Source organism: Oryctolagus cuniculus, chromosome 7, assembly GCF_964237555.1.
Source record: "Oryctolagus cuniculus chromosome 7, mOryCun1.1, whole genome shotgun sequence".
NCBI classification, from domain to species: domain Eukaryota; kingdom Metazoa; phylum Chordata; class Mammalia; order Lagomorpha; family Leporidae; genus Oryctolagus; species Oryctolagus cuniculus.
The window spans coordinates 135,906,236-135,924,876 of NC_091438.1; the positions used below are offsets into that span (position 1 = coordinate 135,906,236).

The following is an 18,641-nucleotide window of genomic DNA, read 5'->3' on the forward strand; positions in this document are numbered from 1 at the left end:
AGCAGCAGCGGGTGCAAGGCAAGGGCAAGAAGTGATGGGGAAGCCGCTCTGTGCCTTAGCTTTCTCATCTGTGAAATGGGTGTGATCATAGTACCCAACACATAGAGTGATTGAGGTGATACAGTGGCTTAATTCATGGATACGACTTAGAGCAGTAGCAAGCACAAAGTTGGCACACCATAAACGTTAGCTATTTTGATTGCCTCCTGGCACCCTGGTGAGACGCAGGTCTGTCCAGCCCACGGACATGACTTTGGAGGCCACTCCCGGCTTAACTTTTGTAGAGAGGATTTTTTTTTAATTAGTTGCCAGCACTGTAGACTGGGGAGATTTTTTGCACTTTTAACAATGCACATTCTAGGCTGGCGCTGTGGCTCACTAGGCTAATCCTCCGCCTGCGGCGCCGGCACACCAGGTTCTAGTCCTGGTCGGGGCGCCGGATTCTGTCCCAGTTGCCCCTCTTCCAGGCCAGCTCTCTGCTGTGGCCCGGGAGTGCAGTGGAGGATGGCCCAAGTGCTTGGGCCCTGCACCCGCATGGGAGACCAGGAGAAGCACCTGGCTCCTGGCTCCTGGCTTCGGATCAGCATGGTGCACCAGCCGCAGCACGCCAGCCACAGCGACCATTGCGGGGTGAACCAACGGCAAAAAGAAGACCTTTCTCTCTGTCTCTCTCACTGTCTACTCTGCTGTCAAAAAAAAAAAAAAAAAAAAAAAAAAAAAAAAAAAAAAAGCACATTCCAGCTGCTTGAAAAGCTGACAGGTGTGGGGTCAGGGAGCTAGCTCAGTCGTCAGGAGCCGAGGGGTGACGTCTGTTCCTAGTCTACAGAATCCCACTAGCCTGCTCCCGTTACTTATGGCACCCTGCCTGGCCCCTGTCAGCATTCGCGGTTTCTACCATGAGTATTCTGTCACTTAATTTCCATAGCAACTGCACTATAGAGATTATTATGCCCAATTTGTAAATGTGAAAACTGAGCCTTGAAGAGAAATAATGTTGCCAACAATTATCTATGAATGTTCTCTGTTACCCTGGAGGCACTTTTTTCTTTAAAAGATTTTTTTCTTTTAAAGGTTTAGCTTTTTATTTATTTGAAAGGCAGAGTTTCAGAGAGAAAGAGGGAGAGGCAAAGAGAGAGAGACCTTCCACCTGCTGGTTCACTCCCCAAATGGCTGCAATGGCCAGGGCCGGGCCAATCTGAAGCCAGGAAGTTTATCCGGGTCTCCCACATGGGTGCAGCCAGCCTCCGGTGCTCTCCCAGGCACATCAGCAGGGAGCTGGATTGGAAGTGGAGCAACCGGGTCTCAAATCAGCACCCAGATGGGATGCTGGCATTGTAGGCACCAGCTTTACCTGCTACGCCACAGTGCCAGTCCCAGTAGGCACTTTTCTTTTCTTTTTTTCTTTCTTTTTTTTTTTTTTTTTTTTTTTTTTTTGACAGGCAGAGTGGCCAGTGAGAGAGAGAGAGACAGAGAGAAAGGTCTTCCTTTGCCATTGGTTCACCTTCCAATGGCCGCCATGGCCGGCGCACTGCGGCCAGCGCGCCGTGCTGATCCGATGGCAGGAGCCAGGTGCTTCTCCTGGTCTCCCATGGGGTGCAGGGCCCAAGTACTTGGGCCATCCTCCACTGCACTCCCTGGCCACAGCAGAGAGCTGGCCTGGAAGAGGGGCAACCAGGACAGAATCTGGCGCCCTGACCAGGACTAGAACCTGGTGTGCCGGCACCACAAGACGGAGGATTAGGCTAGTGAGCCGCAGCGCCGGCCCCAGTAGGCACTTTTCTAACCCCATTTTACAGATTTGGAAAGTAAAGCTCAGAAATGTCACTTGCCTGTGGTCACAGAAGGAGCCGACATTTGAGCCCAGGTTGGTGGGGCAGCGGAGTCCCTGCACCAGAGCTGGCCTGCAGCCTCTCACGGGCAAGGTGCAGGGGCACATGCACACGGCAGGGGCTGTCTTTTTGGGCAGAGGTCAGTGAGTTTGTGCTTGTCCATTGCCCCGCCCCCCGCCACCCCATAACAGCAGGCCCAGGCAGGGGACCCAGAGAGGCCTTCTGGTCCCTGTGGAATAGGCCAGGAGCAGGATGAACCACATGAGAACATGTACCCCCCGATGAGGCCAAAGCCTCCACAGCCGGGGATATGAAAGCAGATTAATTTGGGAAAAGGTCTCCTTTGCAGTCTGGAAGACCCCTGCAGTGTTGCATGGACTCTTGTTACTGCTGCACTCACACACACACACTCACACACTCACACATACTCATTGCCTGGGACCCGGCCCCTGTGGGATGGAGATATGTGTGTGCATACAGGCCTGTGTACATCCCCTTGTGCAAAAATGGTAAATTCTCAAGATTCAGTATCTTCAGTTGGGAAAATCAATTTACTTCTTTGAGGAGGCTGGAATCGAAAAGTCGTGAGCCTGAAACTTACTTTCTTGCCAATTTTTCTGATATAAAAAAAAAAGCGTCTCCATCCTGGCAGATCGCCCCGTATTGGCTGCTCTAGATGATTCCATTAATTGATTTGGGTGACTGGCCCCGAAGCAGTCCTTACTAAGGCTCCCGCCAGAGCCGGGGCAGGCAGGATGACGCAGGACCAGTAGCTATGTGGGACTGTGGTCCCTGCGGTGGGGACGAGGGGTGCCGGCCAGTGGCAGGAGCTCAGGACTCTGCTACCCAGGCCCAAAAGGACGGGAAAGAGGCCCAAGATTCCAGCAGAGGCCTGGCTTTCTCTCTCCGTGCCTGGATCACTCAAGGACAGAGCAAGAGGGGAAACAGAGGCCATGAGCCGATGTGGTTGAGAATGGGGGCCCCAAGGTATAGGACATGTGATCATTCTAGGAAAGATGGTTCCAGGCGCATCTGCCTAAAGATGACGGGGGTGGTGGATTTGTTGGCACCGGAGCCAGGAGCGTGGAACCTCCTGAAATCAGCGTCACAGACAGCTTCGTGCCTTGTCACCGCTCGTCTTAACTGGGCCACACTCTGTTCTCTCTTCTCCTCTTCCCCATTCAGCTCCTTCACCCGCTGGGGGTTTTCAGATGTCTGGTCCCCAAAGCCCATCTGGCTCAACACCCTCACCAGCCCCCAGCCGAGAGTGCTATCTTTGTCTCTGGTGTTGTGTTGCTGGAAAGAACATATGTTTTGGTGTCAGGCACGCTTGTGTGTAGGGGGAGTGGGGGCAGGGTGGGGAGAATGCCAGGAGGAGTGTGGGGAAGGAGGGAAAGTTCTCATCCCATTCGGAGACGGATTAAGCAGGGCGGCGCCCCAAGTGGGCGCTGTCGGGCTGCTTCTGCCAGGACTCTAGATGTATTGGGTGGGTGACTGGTTGTGTGGGAAGGTGAGTGGGCGAGGAGAAGAGAGGAATGGGCAGTGGGTGATGGACATGTGGCTAAGAGGTTGGGGGGGTGGCAGGATGGGAGGGTGGCTCAGCAGGTAGCTGGCTGGGTGCACAGTCAGCTAGTGGCATTAGCTGCTGTGCACAGTGTGTGGCGAGAGCATGGTCAGTGGAATGAGGGGAGGGAAGGAGGAAGGAGTGGGTGGATGCATTAGGAGGCATAAGGAGAATCTTGATTGCCCTCCTGGTTCCCACCTCTGGTAGAAGAGGGAGGATTTGGAAGGCAGGAGAAACAGAAATGGACAGGAGCTGCAGCCCCCAAACGGAGAGCGGTGTTTAGGTCACAATCGCCAGGACAGTGGGCTACGTGCTGGCCGCTGTATCTGGCAGAGCAAGGGCGGCTGGGCCTTGGGCACCTGGATTGTAGGAACAGTTGAATCAGTGATGATCTGAGGAAGCAAGTGGATGCAGAGCAGATGTGGCTTAGGTGGTGAGAGAGGGCATGAGTTGCCTACAGCTTCTGTGACGTCACAGTCGGGAGTGAGGAGCCTGGCCCGGCCTAGTGCATCACGCAAGGCTGCAGCCTAGGTGCTGCCTAGCGGTGCCGTCAGGGCCCAGCCCAGCTTCCAAGCTGGTGCACGTGGTTGTGGGCGGGACTCTGTTTCTCCCTGGCTATCACGCTTCCTCTCTGCATGGCTGCTGGCCGGAGGCCGCCCACTTCCTTGCCACGTGAACCATTCCGCAAGGCACCTCGGGGCAGGGCGGCCAGCTCGCATCAGAGAGGAGCCGGACGACAGCTAAGACGAGCACCGGTCTCGGACGGGACGGCTGTCACTTTGGGGGGGTTAAAAGCGAATGACTAAGTCCCACCCCCCCCCAAAAAGGCATGGGGCCCAGCAGACGGGCCATTTGGGAGCTATTTGGATGCCCTCCTCCAACAGGAGAATCTGGGAAGGAGGAGTAGCCAGGGTGAAAGAAGAGAGGGAGTCAGAAAGTCGGAGGGGGCAGAACCTGTGTATCAGACACTGTCTAGAAAATGAGACCTTGGGGGGTCGGGAGAATTGGAAATCCGCAGTGTTTTTAAGGGGAGGACAGCTGGGGCGGGAGAGGAGCTGGGAAGGTGGAGTAGCTGGGAGGAGGACAGGCGAGGACCAGGAGGACCTGGGTCGCCTCTGCGAGGGCTGTGAGCATCTGAGCCCATCCATGCGTTTGGCTTCACGGCAGGTGAATTTGTAGGTGGGGCTTGTCTGTGTAGGTGCCCCAGGCCCTGTGCCCAAAGGAGGCAACGCTGGCACTTGGCTGATCCCATCTCAGATGGGATTCCAGGGGTCATGCCTGCTGCTTTGGGGCTCCCTCCTGCCCCCAAGGCCTGCTCCCTCTGCTGTGCTGGGTCCCCAGGAGCCAGTCTTAGAGGGGACAACCCTTGCCAGCACTTGAAAGGACACTTTCCTCCTTGGCTACCCACCCCGCTCCCAGCAGGCACTGTATCCTCCTCACCCCCTGCCCACTTTCCCTGGGCCAGGGCCAGTGCATTGGAGCATACTCGTACCGTCACACACGCTGGAGCTGGGCGGGGTGCTGGATGGACAGGCTGACATCGCAGATAGCTACCACTGGACTTGGAAACCACCAGGGACAACGGGGCCTACAGAAACACCTGCTCCCTGGGATCACGCCAGGCTGGGCCAACCCCTGCCGGGAACAGGGAGCGAAGTCCCGGAAGTCTCCTGGGTGCTGTGCACCCAGGGCTGCCCCATTCCCCTCCTCAGGCAGCAAGGGAGCTCAGCCCCAGCCCACCTCCTTTCAGGCCCCAGCAACCCCTCTGAGTCTCCCCAGGCAGGCGCAGCAGCACCTACCAGGGTTTGTCCTAAGGATGCAGGTTCAGCCCAGGCAACAGCACAGCCAGGACCCTAAGACCCTGGACCGTGAGCAGCCGGAGGGGCTTGCGGCCTGTGCTGAAGAGAAACACCCCGGAGCCCTGCTTCACGCATGTTCTTTCTCTGAAACACAGCAGGGAGCTCCTTTGGAGGCAGTGGCAGTGAGGGGTCCCAGCCCCACCAACCTTTGCCCTCATCGACACCCATCCCAACCCCCCGGCACTCACAATGGCTCCTGCAAGGCAGTGCTGCTGAGTGGTTAGGGCATGACCGCGGGAGCCCAGACGGTCTGGATCTGAAGTCTGGCTTTGCCACTCAGCGTCTGGGTAACCTTAGGCAAGTTACCTAGCTGTGCCTCGATCTCCCCACCAATAAAATGGGTCTGTGTAGTGCTTACCTCTTGCTATCACTGTGAAGAATCGGTGGGTTCAGGCAGATCAAACACTTAAAGCAGAGTCTGTGCATGCTAATTGCTTCACATGTGTTGGACAAAGCAAGTTGGTTCTTTTAAAGTTCATCTGAAGACCACTTAGGTCCTGGCAAGGAACCTGGAGTTTCCAAGAAGTGGACCTGAGTCAGAACCTCGGCGTTATCACTCTCTAGCTGCGCGCTTGGGGCCCTCTTGTCTTGGGGCCTCAGTTTCCATATCTGAGCAATGGGGGGGGCACTCCCTCATTCTGTACATGGCAGACAGAGCTCAGTGGCTGTGCAGAGCAGGGCCCCGGACTGCTCCGTAATTGTGTGTGCCTCACCCCAGAAATCCAAGATCTCCACCTTCGAGAAGATGTGGGCCTTCATGAGCAGCAAGCCGTCGGCGCTGGTGAAGAACAACGAGGAGGGCATCCAGAGGACGCTTACGGCTGACTACGCGCTGCTCATGGAGTCCACGACCATCGAGTACGTCACGCAGCGGAACTGCAACCTCACCCAGATCGGGGGCCTCATCGACTCCAAGGGCTATGGCATCGGCACGCCCATGGGTAAGCGGGGGCTGTGGGTGGGGGCCAGGGCTGTGGGCAGAGGCCGGGCCACCCCTTCCCCATCCCTACACACACCCTGGTCCCGGCTCCCGCTCCCGCTCCCTCCCCCAGCTCCTCCCAGTGCACCTGGGATGGAGCCACATAGCTGCACCATCAGCCCAAGCCTGAGCAATGAGAATGGGGACAAACAGAGCGGGCAGTCTGTTCCCTGGAGGCCGGGTTTACCGTGCCTCAGCCAGGGCTTCGGGGCTTCCAGGGTGTTCAGTGGGCTAGACCCTCCCACCTTGCATCAAGATGTCCCCTCCTTCGTAGGCGGCCTAGAGGGGCCTCTGTGTGCGCTGACCGCCCGGCCCCTCCCTGCAGGCTCCCCATACAGGGACAAGATCACCATCGCCATCCTGCAGCTGCAGGAGGAAGACAAGTTGCACGTCATGAAGGAGAAGTGGTGGCGGGGCAGCGGCTGCCCAGAGGAGGACAGCAAGGAGGCCAGCGCCCTGGGCATCCAGAAGATCGGCGGCATCTTCATCGTCCTGGCCGCCGGCCTCGTCCTGTCCGTGCTGGTGGCCGTGGGCGAGTTCGTGTACAAGCTCCGCAAAACTGCAGAGCGGGAGCAGGTGAGCTGCAGGGCCGGGGGGAGGGGAAGGGAAAGGAGGGGCCTCCTGCTGGTTCAGCCTCTCCCAGCTGCTCCCCAGGGAGTCCCGCCACCTGCTCCCACCATGGCTTCTCCCACCACTGTCCCTCCATCCCCGCCACGCCAGCGTCCCCTGCAGCCACAGCCTCCACGCTTCCCCACGGCTGTCCACAGTGCGTACCGATCCAGTGCCCCGCTTAAAACTCCATTCAAGCCGGCGCCGCGGCTCACTAGGCTAATCCTCCGCCTTGTGGCGCCGGCACACCGGGTTCTAGTCCCGGTCGGGGCACCGGATTCTGTCCCGGTTGCCCCTCTTCCAGGCCAGCTCTCTGCTGTGGCCCGGGAGTGCAGTGGAGGATGGCCCAAGTGCTTGGGCCCTGCACCCGCATGGGAGACCAGAAGCACCTGGCTCCTGGCTTCGGATCAGCGCGATGCGCCGGCCACGGCGGCCATTGGAGGGTGAACCAACGGCAAAAAGGAAGACCTTTCTCTCTGTCTCTCTCTCTCACTGTCCACTCTGCCTGTAAAAAAAAAAAAAAAAAAAAAAAAACCTCCATTCAAACCGTACCTGCTGTTGGCCTGTGTCGGACCCTCCAGGGGGACTCTGGGAGCTGGCTGATGGCTGCACAGGGGTTCATTACACTCTTGTTTCCACTTGTGCCTAGGTTCAGACATTTCCCTAATCAAAAGTTTACAAAAGAAAAGTGAGGAGGACCGGTCCAAGCAGGCAGATGGTTAAGAAGGCGTGATTAATCCAAGCATGGCTGGGCAGTGGCTCTGGGTCCGGGCAGCAAATTAGCATCGCAGGGTGAGAGTTTTAAGTGCTAATGCCCTGGCCTCTCTCCCAGAGACTCTCTGTCTTAATTGGCCTGTGTTGGAGCCGGCGCTGGTGTTTCCAGAAAGCCCACAGGGAGGGTTTAATCGTGCACCTGCATTGAGGGCTGCCGGGCTGCAGGGCATTGGCCCTCACAGAGAAGTTCAAGTCCAGTGTGGGAGGAAGTGGCAGTCCCATTAAACACGGGCGGCTTGTGTGTGGGTCACAAATGAACTGCAGCCCCTGGTGACCAGCAAGCCTGAGTCAGCACAGAGGAGGGGGACGACACCGCCGGGTGATGAGGCAGCCGGAGGCACACGAGCCTCCCAGCACTGCTGGGAGAGGCGGGAACAGGCGCATTTCCAGGAGACCGTTGCACACCCGTACGTGCTGCCCAGCGGTTTCCACTTCTAGCGAGGCGCACTGTGGATGTGGTCAAGGGCACCATGAAGTTGTATTCCCAGGGTGCTTGCTCAAGTATGAATTACAGCCAGAAAGCCTGGGGGAAAGCCTGAATGTCCCACAGCAGGAAACCGTTAGGAAAAAACTACGATAAAAAAAATCCTATGATGCATCCAAAACATAGCCACCAAATTCTTTAGGAATTCCCACTGTAATCAGAGGGCGTTCCAAGTTCTTCTAAAAAGGTGAGTGCCATCCCACTCGCTGGCCTCCCCCTTCCTGCACCTCTCTCCCTTGCCTGCTCCATGCACAACTGGCTACATTGTTAGTTCTTACTACACCAAGCCTGGTTCTGCCTCAGGCCCTTTGTACATGCTGTTCCACCCACCTAGAATGCCCTGCCCCTGGAGTGCCATACTCTTTTATTGTGGATTGATTTTATTTGAAAAGGGGAGAGAGACAGACAGAATGAGAGAGAGAGAAAGAGGGAGGGAGAGAGAGAGAGATCTCCTTTCCTCTGGTTCACTTCCCGAATGCCACAACAGCTGGGGTTGGGCCAGCCCAAAGCCAGAAGCCCAGAACTCAGTCTGGGTCTCCCACATGTGTGTCAGGGACTCAGTGACTTGAGCCATCACCTGCTGCCTCCCAGGGCACATTAGCAGGAACCTGGAATTGGGAGCAGAGCCAGGACCCAAACCCAGGCACTCTGATATAGGGTGTGGCCCACACCAAATGCCAGCCCCCAGCGTTCATCTCTTCTTGACACCTCCTAGCCATTCAGGTTCCAGCTCACGTGTCACCTCCAAGTATGCTTCCCTCCCTGTCCCCGCTCCCATGTTGCTGCTTCATTGTCACAGAGCTAATCACGGGCTGTGCTTACTTATCTGTTCACATGATTGATGTCTGTGACCCTCCCAACGTTAGACCCCGAGCTCCCGGAGGGCTGGGACCTTCCCTGTCATCACTGCCATACGCCCAAGCCCCAGAGCGACACTTGGCACACAGCAGGCCCTTAATGAGCATTTGCAGCGGGGAGGAAGGCGGGTGGAGGGAAGGCAGTGTTGTGACAGGTCACACACGGGAGGAGGTGGAGCCAGAGTTCAAAGCCAGGTCTCCACTGCCCCGCACCCACAGCCTGCGTACGGCGGCCCTGGCCTCACTGGGCAATCGCAGCCCCCACGGCCCCTGTAGGGCAGCCTCTGGCAGTGGGCCTCACAGAGCCGCTGCGTCTGGTATCCATGGCAACGCTGGACTTGGCAGGCCCTCTTGGCCACCTGCAGAGGCCTAGGCCAGGAGGCCACTGCCACCCATCAGCACGACAAGGACCTGCCTCCCACGTGCCTGAGAAGCAAGAGCTGGGCTTTCCTGGGTGGGAGGAACGGGGCTCTTGCTGTTGGTTAGAAGCCCTCCCTGCAGAAGGGCGCCTGCGCATGCCTAAGGTATTCCTGGGGCCCTGGCTGTGGGCCAGGCCGTCTGCTGGGGGATTGGCTCATGGCACCAAAAGTGGCTGGTACCTGCCCCGAGAGTCCAGGGGAAAGAATTCAGACAGGTAAGCCAGAGCTCCTCAGACTTGATCGTGCATGGTGATCAGAGCGTCAGTTTGCTCCTCTGTGAAATGGGCATAAGATGACACTACCAGCCCTACCTATTATAGCCTCCAAACCAGAACGTGAGGCTTAGAGAGACAGCTAGCGAACTAATCAATCCCCCCGCAGGGACAGAGCATGGGGTGGCTGAAGCAAGGTTGTGGGAGGAGGGCAAGGAGCTGGCCCGAGCCGCAGGCCCAGACCTCACCCATGTGCCCCTTTTCCTCCCTCGCCCTCCCCCCGCCCCCAGCGTTCCTTCTGCAGCACCGTGGCCGATGAGATCCGTTTCTCACTCACCTGCCAGCGGCGGGTCAAGCACAAGCCGCAGCCTCCCATGATGGTCAAGACCGACGCCGTCATCAACATGCACACGTTCAACGACCGCCGGCTTCCGGGCAAGGACACCATGACCTGCAGCTCCTCCTTAACCCCCGTGTTCCCCTAGGCACGGGGGGGCATGGGGACTGCAGGCCTGGGGTGAGGCACAGGGGAGCAGAGGAGACTGGAAGGAGTGCTCCCTGTCCCCGCATGGGGCTCCTGGTGGGTCAGGAGCCATCTGTGCGTCCCTAAGCAGGAAACCAGCAGGCCAGCCATGCAGGCTCCATTCTCGTTCCTTCTATGGGTTTCTAGAACTGCCAGCCAAGATAGCCATGGCCAAAGGAAGCACACGCCTCTCTCAGGCCAAATTCACCTGCCCCTCCGTTCTCCGGTGGAGTTGGAAGTTCCTGCGAAGCTCCCTGCAGGGGCCACAGAAAATAGGAGATACCTCTTCCCCAAGAGCCTGGGCCCCCAGGCATGACCTGGAGACCAGAGACACGAACCTTGGGCGTCTTGAGGTCGCTATGGCATGGTTGCCGGTGGGAGCCGTGATGAGGGCTGGCCATCCCAAATGCATGGACCGAACAGACTGACCACAGGGTCCTAGCCTTCTGGACTTGATGTCACTCACGGCAGCCCCCGTCTGGGCGAAGCTGAAGGGGAACAGAGGAGTCTGGGAAAGAGAAGGAAGACAGAGGCCGCCATTTTGGATTCTGGTGGACAATTTCCTGATGGCTCTCGCTACTCTAGAAAGTCTCCAGGAAGTTGGGGAAGTAGCACAGAAAATCCTCCCCTGCGTTCTGGCCACAGAGAGGACCCTCAGTCTCACGACAGATGCCCCGAGACTCAGCTGGTATCTGACGCCCATAGGCTCTCAAGCCACCTGCTGCCACCTCGCTGGCTCACGTCTCTTCCAAATCCCTTTAGCATGGGGGAGCCTGGGATCTGTGCAGCTCCCCGTTCCTGACCGGCTGGCCTCAGCCTCCCTTCATGGTCGTGGAAGGAGAAGAGTGGCCAGGATTGAAGTGACCATCACGACACCTCTCTGCAGAAGAGCGCTCTCGGTCTGCCACAGGCTGACGTCGGGGTCCGCTGGAAAGGCCGGTGGAGACGTAGGAACCCCTTGCCTCCTAGCTTCACCAGACCTAAATATGCACCCCAGGGGAAGGAAGCTTCCTGGGCCAGGCTGGCGTAGCTGGCAGAGGCCCCAAGAGTGGAGAGACAGAAGCTGCCTCCCGGAGAGTTAGCCAAAGACCCCACCCAGAGACACAGGCCGTGATGGTCTCTTGTCCCGATTGCTGTGAGCCTGTGGACCTGGGCAGAGACAGCAGAGAAGCAGCAGTCGGCGGGGTCCCAGCCCGGGGGTTGCCCGAGGACCTGCGGGTTGCAGCTTGCTGTGATGAGTGCCCTAGAGGTCTGTGACTAGAACGTGAAAGTCAGGTGCAAAGTGTCCTTAAAGAGAGCGTGACGGGCCTGCCAGCTCCCTGTGAGCCAGGCAGGGGACCGAGGCTGCAGCCACTCCCTGCCGCCTGTCTCCTGGTGCTGCCTGGGGAGCCTGGCTGCGGAAGAGCTGCACTGGGTTCTCAGGGGCCTTCGCAGCTGGGGTGAGGAGCAGCTGTAGCCAAACAGGAGACCCTGGGGACGTCCCTCCTCTGCTCTGTGAGCTCCAGGGCTCCGCCCCCTGCTGCAGCCCTAGTTGGCTGTAGTCAGCCCTGCCCGACATGGAAGGATAGGAGAAGCCATGCTGGGTGAGCGCTGGGCAGGGGGAAGGGCAGAGCAGGGTGTGGGGCACAGTCCAGGGCATGCAATAACCAGAGGCTCGACTGGGACTGTGTGTGTGTTAACACGCTTGCGCACCTCCCCACCAGTGAACTGAGGATAAGGGAGACGAGTCTGGACCGGCAGCAGGAGCCCCATCTATGTAAAAACCAGGAGAAGCCATGTTAAGAAGGGGAACTGGTGAGCATGTGTGTGCATGCGTGCATGCATGAGTGTGTGTGTGTGTGTGTGTGTGCATTTGTGCACTGAAGGGCACAGGATGGAGGCAAGAGAAAGCCTGCAGCATGGCCACATGTGTCTAAGAAGAGAAGCCATGACCTCAAAGGCCTACATGCAAGTGTGTGTACACAGGCGTGTGCAGGCTGGGTGTGCAAAGAGCCGGGGGAGCAGGCAGCCATGCAACACGGATCAGTGCATGCTGCACGTGAGAAGCCCTGTGGCAGAGGAGTTTGTGAGTGTGTTCACGTGTGTGTTCCAGCTCATGGCAGGAGCAGAGACAGCCAGCCAGTAGGGAAGGCAAGCGTCAAGGCCCCCCGTCGTGGGCAGACATTTGTCACGGAGGTTTCTGCATGGCGTGGGCAGATGCACAGGGACACGGGCCACACGGGGAGAAAGCCTTCAGGGGGAGCTCATGGCTGGTGCCTCTTTTGCTATTTGAAGGGCAAACATTTTTTTGTTTTTGTTTTTGTAGTTCTCAGAAAACAGGGTTCTTATGAAGGTACCTGTCAGTTCGCCACCACCAAGCACAGTCACCCACAGTCTTACTTTGTACAACAGTTTCATAGCACATCCACACCCACATCACACACACACATGTGTGCTTTGTGCATGATGCTCTATGAATGTGTCATGTCCTTCTGAGGCTATGCACACAAGTAGATTGTTATGGGAAGGAGCAAGGGAAGTGGTGTGGGGCAGGTTTTTCTTACAAGGAACGAGGAAGGATGGCTGAATAGAGGCACAATTCTGTGTCTGGACTCCCCGAGGGAGTGGGTGGCAGGCTGCCTGAGCCCCTTCCTTATGTCCCTGGGTGCGGGTCAGGTTCAACCTGTGCCTGGTGTCCTGTGTTGGTCCTAGAGACCAGTGGAGCGGAGACCAGCTCTGCCCGAGTCTGAGCTGGGTCTCTCCCAGGCGGCTGCAGGTGATGCTACACCTGTGCTGTGGGAGGGGCAGCCAGGGGGCGTTCCCGGTGGAGCAGACCGTGTCACTGAAGTTGAGACCTGCTGTGCCGGGGATATCGTGCACGCCTGAGCACCCACGAGAGGCACTGACCGATGAGTGGCAGAAAGTGTAGGAGCAGAAGGCGGGACTCCGCCAAGCAGGTGCTGCACTGTCCTGCCCGGTCCCACGTGCCAGGCCTGAACACAAGAGAGCCCCCACCTCGCCTGCAATGCCAGTGCCTGCTCTCCGTCTGCTCCGGCTGGCCACGTGGAGGGGTGGCATCGAGAAGATGCCTGCACCTGCCAAGACACTGGGTCTTTGCACAAAGAGCCCCCCGTTATGTCCGCTCCTGACCTGTTGCTGGCTGCTGTGCTGCAGGTGGCCCCAAGACAACCCTGAGAGCTGTCACTGTCCAGGCGGCCTACTCTGCAAGGGCCCCCGAGAGAACTGCCCCCTGGGCCCAGGAATGGGGCTCTGAAATTCTGAAGGAGGCAGAGCCGCCCCCTCCTCACCGCCTCACCCTGAAGAGCACATCCTGGCCCCCTCCCCCAGGCCTGGCCCTGGAAGATGGAAACCCTGGCTTGGGACGAGAAAGGCCCAAGAGGCTAGAAGCCGCTGCCCCCCGAGACGCCAGGAACACCGAAGTCAGACCGGGGCACACAGTCACCCGGAAGAGCCAGGAGCCCCTCCCTGCATCTTCCAGGAGCTGCTAGCAGGGGGCCGCTGACTGCTGCTCCATCGCTCAGCATGAAGTCCCCACAATCCCAAGCCGTTCCCAGCTATCCACACGAGCTGTCTCCAAACAGGCCAGACTTTCCGGCCACTGTCCGTGGCCTGGGTGGCCACACACCTGGAAAGGGCCTGGCAATTGGGAGCCACAGCTGCACGAATCGAACATCTGAGTCTGGGCCCAGAACCACGGATGCACGCAAGCCCTGGCGGCTCCAGCTCTGCCGGGGGTGGGGGGTGGGGAGGGGGTGGTCTCTGGATCAGGCACATCTGGAAGGCCTAGGCAGGGTGGGTGCACATCTGGAACGAGCCCAGTCACTCACCAGGATGGAAGGGCCCTGCCCTCTGTCCCCAAGGCGGTTTGCATCCAGCCCTCAGGTCAGTTCTGGTGTTGCCCTGGGGTTTAAGTTCCATGTGGAGTCACAAAACTGTTTTAGGTAGAAGGCTACTGTTCTGTACAATATATATATGAATGTAAAATATATATATATATTCTGTATATATATATATATATGCACAGTGTACATATGACCTGCAGCCCCTGTGTATACACTCCTCCCCCGCACGTCTGCACACACAGAGCGTACGCAACCCAGCCAGTGTGGCTGGGGACCAGGTGAGAGGCGGGCGCGCAGCCGGGTCTGAGGTGGAAGGTGCAGAGATCCCCTTGGCAATGGGGAAGGCCTCACCTCCATCTGAGCCGCAGACCCTGAGGAAGACAGGGCAGAAGTGCACAGGGCTGCCGGGGAGGTGGAGATGGGCAGGGGTGGCCCAGGGCCCTGGTCTCCTCCTGGGAGCCTGAGGCAGGACAGCTGGGAGGCTCCGGTGCCAGGACGGAACTCGAGTGCCCAGGCAGTTCACAGCAAGCCGAGGACTGGGAGAGGGCCCCTCCCCAGGCCTCCGTGCAGCCTTTGCAGAGTCCCCAGGTAGGTGCCAGGCTCCACCTGTCGTGCCCCCAATCCTCACCTGCACACACATACAGAGGTCACATCTAGGTCAGCCCCATGGGAAAAGCATGGCCCAAGGGTGTTCCCAGCATGCAACACCACATCCTCTGGCCCCGGTGGTGGGCCCTGCCTTCTAGAACAGAGAGGGCAGATCACCCTCGACTGTGTCTATTTCACAGATCGGAACACTGAGGCCTCCAGACATGGGGACGCAGCCATAGACTAGAGTGAAACGCCAGCTGAGAGCTTGCCCCGTCTCCCAGAGCCGGGGACCCAGGCAGATGAGAGGCGGGAGGGCACGTTCTGCCCCAGCAGAGCCCAGGCCATCTGCCTGCCCCTCTCCCGTCGGTCACTCTTCCCCAGCAGGGCACCCAGCAGGTAGCAGGCCTCTGGCCTTGGCTTGCCCGGAGCTGTCTGTTCGCAGTTCCGGTCCCAGAGCCCCTTCATGGGCCTGAGCACTGCTGGGGCACACCGGGAGGAGGAGACCCAAGCCGGGGTTTCCTTGGGGTCAGGAACCCTCCCCCAGCTTCGGCCCCAGGTTCCCATCCTGTGGTCCGCTCCTATCCATGGGTCCGCCTGCAGGGCCCCCGGCCAAGCGTGTCTGAATCCAGCCCCTGCCAAGGGCCTTGTCCTGGCTCCCCAGGGACCTCCGTGCCACTGTGCTCCAAGTCTCCAGCCCGCCTCTGCCGGGGCCTACTTCCTGCCTGAACCCTCCATGGCAGAGCCCCCCGCCAGCACCCTGGGCCTGCGAGAGCCCCGGCCTGTCCCTCCACCCAGTCCGGCGTGCCTGGACGCCCCCACGGTTCCCACACACTGGTCTCTGGGCCATTCAGGGGATACCCTTTGTGGACATGCAGAATTTCTATGAATATAGTTTTTTGTAAACATTTTGTAACAATTTGGGTTTCATAGTAACTGTGTTACTTGCCAATCATTCTAGGCTGATGTAAATAAATTTCCAAACAAATCCGATTATTTTCCTTTTTAAGACACTGTGATATATCCAAGTGCACAGTTTGCTGTATGAAGTAATATGGTTTTAAATTTTAAATAAAGAGATGTTTCTAGAAAACAAGGTCCCCTTGAAATGCATTTGCTATTTCTTTCCTCTGCTAGAGTGTGCCAAGCGGGTGACACTGGTGTCTTCCCATCACAGTGTCCTGGACCAGAGACCCTGCTTCCTGGCAGGTGGGTGGCTCCAGCCCAGATCCTTGGTCTTGTTTTAGATAGCCAGGCTGCCCAGTCGGTCCTTGAGTCTGTGTGACTTCTGTCTTCCTTTCTGGTGGCCGGGTCCCTCCCCGGCTCATCTTCCCCCGCAGAACGACCTTGGAAGTTGCCAGGTCTTTGCCTGACCCTTCCCTTTGGCTGGTGAGGTCCAGTGGGCATCTCCTCCAGGCTCGGCGGCCCAGAGGTCTTGCCTGAGCTTGTGAGAATGAGGAAGCCTGAAGGTGCTCACTCACTGGACATGCATACTGCATATGGATCAGGGTTGAATACGGGGGGTTGCAACTCCCGTGAAGCCTTGACGGAGCAAGGCCAGCCTGGGCCTCCAGGACCCACCTAGCCAGGGCGAGACGAGCTCTGAGCCAGGACCTGGAGCTGGGAGGGAGAGACCCATGCCGGAGTTGCCACCCGGGCTTCCAGAAGTCTGCATTGTGAAGCTGCCGTCTCCAGCCCCGGTCAGAGTTGCTTCTCCTCCCCTCAGGAAATGCAAGATCAACAGTGGAGTGGCTATGAGAACCTCTTGTAGCCAGGACAGGAGCAGCCCTAGAGGGAGCGAAAGGGAACAGGAAGATGTCTCTGCCTCACCTCTGCCTCCAGGCCTCCTGCCGATGAGGTGATTGGTGGAGACTGATTTGCATCCAGCACCCTGCAGGCTCCCCCAGGACACCATCAGAAAGGCAGTGGTGTGTGCTGGGTACTTCCCAAATGCAGGTGCTGTGCTAAGTCCTTAACACACGCTACAGGTGGAGTCCCCCTCCTCCCAAATGTTTTTTTTTTTTTTTTTTTGGATTTTTTAACACTTGCCTGTACAAAATACCATATCTTGAGGAAAGGATTCATGTCTAAGCATGGAATCCATGGGTTGTGCATTCCTCATCCACACTGGATGTCACCTTGCACTGACTGTGTCCCGCCCCAGGAGGTCTGATCTGGAATTTGTCACTTGCGTCATTTGTCATGCCGACACTCAAGATGTTTAGAATTCCGGATTTCAGGTTTTCAGAGGAGAGTCCTTCCACTTGTGTCCCTTTCCCTTCTCCCTTCAGACACCCACCCACGTGACTCACATCCGCCCTCTACCTGACCTGTCATTCCTCAGTGCTGTGATTGGACCAGCGTGGGCGGGGGTCACTGGTGGTCCTATCAGCTATGACCAAGGGGAGGGGGCGGGGTCGCAGAATACAACCCAGGCCCTTTGCTTTGGGAGGGTACCGAAGCTGGTTGATTTCAAAGAAGGCTATGGGTTTGGCAGGCCTCTTGTTAAAGGTACAGGCTCCTAGTCCCTCAACCAACAAGGGCCAGTAAGCCAGCCAAGGCCGCAGCCATGTCTACAGGCTGGAGAGGAGGCGAGGAGGCCGGGACCCAGCGGGCTGCAGTGTCTGAGAGCTCCAGTCTACCCTGGAGCCACAGCCCCGGAAGTGGTCATGGTTTCAAGCCAGGTAGGGGTCCAGGGAAGGCTCTGGGTTGAAGCATACCAATCAGTGTGTAGATTACTTAGCACAGCATGAGCCAACAACGGATAGTAACGATTGGCATTGGGAAAAAGGAGGAAGAAGGGAAACCAGGGCCAACTGTGTGCTGGGGCTCTCTGGGGCTCAGAGCCTAGCCCAGAAGCCCATCTGGGGCACCCTGGGCTCTGCACGAGGGTCAGTCAGGCCTCTCTGGATGCTGGAGTGGTGCTGAACACCTCTGGACAGAGCTGGGGCACAACAGCACCCAGGCAGCCCCCAGCCTCCCTGAGAAGCCCTTACTTTGCCTCTCATAGACCATCTGCCCCTGGCTGCCCGCCCTGGCCTAGCGCGCTCTGCCCACGCCTCTGCCCTCTAGGAAGCAAGGCCTCTCCCCACCCTGCCTCCCAAGAACAGAGCAGGAGGCTGCCCTCTCCCAGGGGCTTCCCTGCTCCCTCCCCCAGAAAGACCCTGGCACCCACAGCACCAAGCACCAGGCACTCTCCCTGGGTTGCCAAGGGACTGTATGAGGGCTGTGCGAGCAGCCATGTCCCTGTGTCAGCTCGTCTCTGCCTCGGCCTCTCCCAGATCAGTTCTGTAGGCTCCCCGTCTCCAGGAAGCAGAACAAACTTTGGCTCCCAGTTCTGGCTCAGTGGGCCCCAGGAGCAGGACATTCAAGAGGCCTCCTCAGTCACCAAGGCTGTGGCAAGGAGCAGAGACCACTCAGACTCATGGCTGCAGAGGGTCGGGGGGATTTTTTTAAAGATCGATCTATCTATCTATCTATTTGAAATGCAGATTGACAGAGCAAGAGAGAGAGAGATCATCCATCTGCTGCCAAATGGCAGCAATCGCCAGGGCTGGTCCAGGCTGTAACCAGGAGCTTCTTCTGGGTCTCCCATGTGGGTGCAGGGCCCCAAGCTCCTGGGCCATCCTCCACTGCTTTCCCAGGCCATTAACAGGGACCTGGATCCAAAGTGGAGCAGCTGGGACTTGAACCTGCGCTCACAAGGGATGCCAGCATTGCAGGCAGTGGCTGAACCCGCTGTACCACAATGCCGGCCCCTGGAGCTTCGTTAATAAGAGGGTTCTGATGGAAGCACAGGCCATCCCCCCCCCTTTCCTTTTCCTTGCTTATGGCAGGAAGTGGCCACCACCACCACCATCAGCCAGCTCCAGGGCCCAGCAGCAGCTACCCCGAGAGAAACGTCCCCATTGCAAGTCCTCTGCCTTCCCTTCTGCAGAGAGCACGGCGGGGTCTTGTGCCAGGGCTGCATCCAGGAGGTGGCAGTCGGCCCGCAGCTCTCAGGCTTTGACGGGCACACAAATCCCTTGCAGATGCTGTTCAAATGAAGGCTCTAGACACCCCTTGGGGCTGGCTGGGCCTGAGACTCTGCATCACAGACAGG

General features: G+C 58.1%; 1 protein-coding gene across 2 annotated transcripts in view; it reads left to right on the forward strand.

Annotated features, from left to right (window-relative positions):
- The window catches only part of GRIK3 (glutamate ionotropic receptor kainate type subunit 3), a 238,118-nt gene extending 222,486 nt beyond the window's left edge, over positions 1 to 15,632 (forward strand). For both annotated transcript variants that reach the window (XM_070076997.1, XM_051832149.2), the window contains exons 14-16: positions 5,971 to 6,193; positions 6,557 to 6,807; positions 9,877 to 15,632. In XM_070076997.1, coding sequence (XP_069933098.1) covers positions 5,971 to 6,193; positions 6,557 to 6,807; positions 9,877 to 10,071 — 669 coding nt within the window. In that variant the 3' untranslated portion in view covers positions 10,072 to 15,632. The remainder of the gene's footprint in view (positions 1 to 5,970; positions 6,194 to 6,556; positions 6,808 to 9,876) is intronic.
- Positions 15,633 to 18,641: the final 3,009 nt, after the last annotated feature.